This window comes from Alosa alosa, chromosome 3, assembly GCF_017589495.1.
Source record: "Alosa alosa isolate M-15738 ecotype Scorff River chromosome 3, AALO_Geno_1.1, whole genome shotgun sequence".
In the NCBI taxonomy this organism is placed as follows: domain Eukaryota; kingdom Metazoa; phylum Chordata; class Actinopteri; order Clupeiformes; family Clupeidae; genus Alosa; species Alosa alosa.
This window is the reverse complement of record NC_063191.1, coordinates 6,993,810-6,998,809: the sequence shown is the minus strand read 5'-3', so window position 1 is coordinate 6,998,809 and position 5,000 is coordinate 6,993,810. Positions and strand designations below refer to the sequence as shown.

Genomic DNA, 5,000 nt, shown 5'->3' with positions numbered 1-5,000 from the left:
TTAATTTATCTTTTATATGTTTTTATTTGACCCTCATGCTTCTGTTAGTTATTGTGTGCTTGGCAGTGTAAAGCACATAAAGTTGTCCCTTCGTGTGTGAAATGTGTTGTAGAAATAAAACTGCATTGCCATTAATTGTAACAGTGATTAGGGGAGTGTATTTGTTTATATGTGTGTACAATTATTTTATTGATATGACCTCTGTGTGTGACAAAGAATGGGAAGATAACTCTCAGTGTGTGAATTTTGCTGAAGATAATTATGTTTGTTTACACTGTGTGGTCCTGTGTGTGTGCAGTGCTAAACAGCTGGTTCGTGGGGAGCCCAACGTCTCCTACATCTGCTCACGGTACTACAGAGCCCCTGAGCTCATCTTCGGTGCCACAGACTACACCTCCAGCATAGGTAAGCTAATGCTAACATCTGCCCTATTCACATTACACCTCCAGCATAGGTACGCCAACCTTACCCCTCTCATCACACCTCCCGGCCTATTCACATTACCCCTCTACGGATCTAATGTTAAAATCACCCCCACTAACTACACCTCCTTACCATGGATACACCAAGATCATCCTCATTCACAAAGTGTACACATGCAGGCAGTTTAATGCTAACCTCATCCCTTTTCACTCTGTTATACCTCCAGCATAAGTAATCTAGTGCTTACACAGCGCAATTCATAATCACAATGCCACCTGCATAGTATGTCTATCACAGCAAACACTATAACAGCAGAAGGAATAGTATTCATTCAGTTAGTAGTCGGTATTTAAATCAACACTGCAATTGCCACATTCTCAACCACCACCTACCTAAACATACCGATAAAGTTAGTATGACTGAAATCTGGTCAGTGATTGAAATCTGTGAAAATATGTGAGCCACAGTTCACACACACACACACTCACACACACACACACACACACACACACACACACACACACACACACACACACACACACACACACACACACACACACACACACACATACAAATCATTGGTCTACATGTATAATTGCTAATTTTTTTCTGGACTGACTTTGTTCACCCCATAGAGATAAGAGGGTTTCCAGTGATAAAGGCACTGGCCCACTGAATATTTGACATTCTTTACTAGTGTTACTTCATTTACAGTGCAAACAAGCCTCACTTGCACTGTGCAGCTAGTCTACTGGATTTGTAATTATTCTATGTAATTGTTCGGTATAAAGATCCATGACATTTAGTCTCGCACACGCGAGACGTGGGAAATATAAAAAAATATGTGAACCTCACAGAAAAAGCTGGAAACTTGAGGTCTGCCTGAAGCACATTATATATCAACATCCCAACCTCCACTCAAGTGTCAAATGAGACCCTTCATGCTCAACACTTGTCAAAATGAAGCCGAGTCTAGTTGGATCACATTGGCATACTGTAGTTATCCTGTTATTGGCAGTGGATCAGGGCCATAGTCACCATAGACATTGAGGGGGACATTTCCCCCGCAATATTCAAATATGACCAAAATGTATATACCAACCAAAATTAACCAAAATTTTAAATAAAACCAAAATTAACCAACATTTTTTAAATAAAACATCTTCCGGGGAATACCCTAATTGACTAAGTTAACTAATTACTTGTTTTGTGATTTTTAATAATATTTTTGCATGCAAGGAAATGTATTGAAATTCTGTTTGGAGGGTCCCCCAAACCCCGCCACAGATTTGGTCCCCCCCAATGTTGACATCATGACTACGGCCTTGCAGTGGATAGACAGCGTATTCTCACTCTCATGTAGCTGGGCCAGAACACTAGTCTGACAAGCCAGACGCACATCAAGATGTAGGGTCTGGGAACTCACCATTGGCAGTGCTCAATCCGAGGGGTGGGATAAACGGTTGTCTTTCAAATTCCCTCTGCACGCAATAGGATAGCGCTACAACTCATGAGTCCCATGCGTTTTCCCACCAGCGGAGCTAGTTGGCTAGTTCATCCAACTTTTGGCAACTTAACAAAAAAGCTCAACTCAAGTTGCAATTCAAAGACTGTTGGCCAGCAGCAGCATGCATCTTCTTTGTTTTCAAGTAGCAAGGAATTTACGCAGAACCGTCGCAACTCTGCCGTCATGTTAAGCCCGTCCACCACCGACACGATGTGATTGGCCCTTTGCTGCCACTAGGGTGCGTCTAGATTTCTAGGCTACCAGAACACTAGATCACAGACTAGTGCATTCTACTCTGCTTGATTGGCTCTTGGGCAAAAATTGACTTTTTTCTCATGTACATTCTTCAGCCAAAAATAGCAAATGCTCAAATTTCATGTAATCATTCACATCATACCATACCATCACATTTTATTGGCGTTGTAATGTAAAAAATGCAAAAAAATGTAATTTTCCATGGAATTGCCCTCTTACAGATGCACTTATTCACAAAGACTTGCCTTCATCACAAGATGTCCACCCTCAGCACTAATAAACCTGCTGTTGCGTAATTGCATCATAGCGTAATGCATTCTGCTTCTACCATTACCACAGAATCACGCCATCATGTGTAGATTTCAGAACAAGAACTGTGAGGTCTGTTTTTGTTCCTGACGGATAGCGGCACATTTATGCATGAGGATCAGATTGATATTCTCCATTCATAAACATTTAATCAGTATGCTAGCGAACTGTTCATTCACAAAGGGGATGTTTTTTTTCCCAACAATTGTTTGTGTACTCTACCATCTGTTCCCCAACCTACACTCTCACACACACACACACACACACACACACACACACACACACACACACACACACACACACACACTCACTCATACTTATACCTTCCTCTGTCTATAGACGTGTGGTCAGCTGGTTGTGTGCTGGCTGAGCTGTTGCTCGGACAGCCAATATTCCCTGGTGACAGTGGAGTGGATCAGCTGGTTGAGATCATAAAGGTACCTAGCCACACTTCTTCTTATCTGTGTGTGTGTGTGTGTGTGTGTGTGTGTGTGTGTGTGTGTGTGTGTGAGAGAGAGAGAGTTTGTGTGTGTGTGTGTGTGTGTGTGTGTGACAGAGAAAAGCAGGTGGAACATCTGCAGTATCAAACTGAACAGAAGTAAAGTAACCTACATCCAGATTCTATTTTACATAAGATCTCTTGACTTATCATCCCACAATCGACCTTCCTTCTAATCCATCCCCTCATCCTTTCTTCTCTCTCCTCTCTGTCCATCTCTGTCCACCTCTGTCCTTCCCCAGGTCCTGGGCACCCCCACCCGCGAGCAGATCCGCGAGATGAACCCCAACTACACCGAGTTCAAGTTCCCCCAGATTAAGGCCCACCCTTGGACTAAGGTGAGTCAACAGGTACAGGAAACAACTTACTACTTCCGCATCCTCTGTGGCCTCATCGTCTCCACCCTGTGTTGTGTGTGTGTCTGTGTGTGTGTCTGTGTGTGTTTTGTATGTGTTTGTGTTGTGTACCTGTTTGTGTGAGCTATTCACCAGTCTGTCCCAATGCACCTCTCTCTCTCTCTCTCTCTCTCTCTCTCTCTCTCTCTCTCTCTCTCTCTCTCTCTCTCTCTCTCTCTTCCTCCCCCATACCACCTCTTGCTCCATTGCTGTCATGTCACAACCACTCACCAGTGGTAGCTCTTAATCTCTCATTTTAACCATACTTGGTTTGCCTAATTGATTAGATTATGCCAACCCCCTCTTCTTTGTCTTGATTTGCTAGTGACTATGATCCAGTCACCAGTTACTTATGTTCTCATATCTGTCTGTACAGGTTTTTTTTCCCTCTGGGACTGATTAATCATTCTTATATCAACATAGCCTGTGATTCAGTCTCATCAGTGATGTAGCACTCCTCTCACTAGCCTGAGGAACATGCGTGGTCTCTACGACATGGTCTCTATGACATGGTCTCTACGACAGCCCTCACGCCCTTTGGCATAGAAATGCAACTAGATAGGCCAGATACAAAATATATGGCTGGAGTCAAACTTACTGTAGGTCATAAGGGTGCACTTGGAGCCAAAATGGCTTTCATTCTACCTCGGATTCCCCCTGTTCCCTGTTTTTTACTTAATACAGCAGTCCACACAACCTTGCTGGCACCCACCATCTTTGTTTTTAGGACTCACTGTCCTGCTGGTCAGAATCCAAGAACTTTTAGTGGGCAACCCATACTGGGACTGAGGCCATCTCTCCCTACACGTCTGATCTGGACGTCATTGTGAAGCCGCTGTTCATGCAGGGTTATTGTATTGTACTTCCCAGTGCTTATCCAGAATAAGCATTCTGGCAGGTATCTTTTTGCATAGCATACATATAAATATGCACACATATGAGCACACATACATGTATGGACTTAGACCAGTACTCTTTATCACCAAACAGAGAAGATTAGCCACACACACACGCACGCACGCACGCACACGTGCGCGCGCACACACTCACACACACACACACACAGCTGGTGACAGGAAAGAGGTGATTGGCCCTGTATGCCCATTCCAAATTTGGAACCTAAACTATTTCTGGTCTCACAATTAGCTCTTTGGACTGTCTTTACCCCATGTAGTAAACCAAATATGTTACTCAATTTACCACTTGGGTCATGCACCCTCTGGTGATTGGTCTGTGAACTACAGAGACCCCTTTAGTAAGTCAGCACCAGTTTAACGCCACACGTTTTCAAGCTGTGTTCTTGTTCTCCTTCTCTGATTTTATATTTGTATATTTTATGTTATCAGACGGACAGATTACATGGGAGAAAGGAGGAGAATATAGAATATAGAAAGAGACATACTGTAGTAAAGATATAATGGATTGGGATTGGGATTGGGATTGTATGCAAGGACATAAATGCAGAGATTGAAAGGAAGAAGGAACAACGAAGAAAAAATATGTTATGTTACCGTGGGTGATGCAAGAATAGATGTTTTGACAAATATGACATTTTTTGATATGGCTAAATCTACAGTAGGTCACAATTGAGTTTAGGGTTTTTTGCTTAGTT

General features: G+C 42.8%; 1 protein-coding gene across 3 annotated transcripts in view; it reads left to right on the top strand.

Annotated features, from left to right (window-relative positions):
* The window catches only part of gsk3ba (glycogen synthase kinase 3 beta, genome duplicate a), a 59,188-nt gene that overhangs the window by 51,294 nt on the left and 2,894 nt on the right, over nucleotides 1-5,000 (top strand). For 2 of the 3 annotated variants that reach the window (XM_048240004.1, XM_048240006.1), the window contains exons 6-8: nucleotides 299-405; nucleotides 2,834-2,931; nucleotides 3,236-3,343. In XM_048240004.1, the coding sequence (XP_048095961.1) occupies nucleotides 299-405; nucleotides 2,834-2,931; nucleotides 3,236-3,343 (313 nt within the window). The remainder of the gene's footprint in view (nucleotides 1-298; nucleotides 406-2,833; nucleotides 2,932-3,235; nucleotides 3,344-5,000) is intronic. The other variant, XM_048240005.1, reaches the window with a different exon arrangement.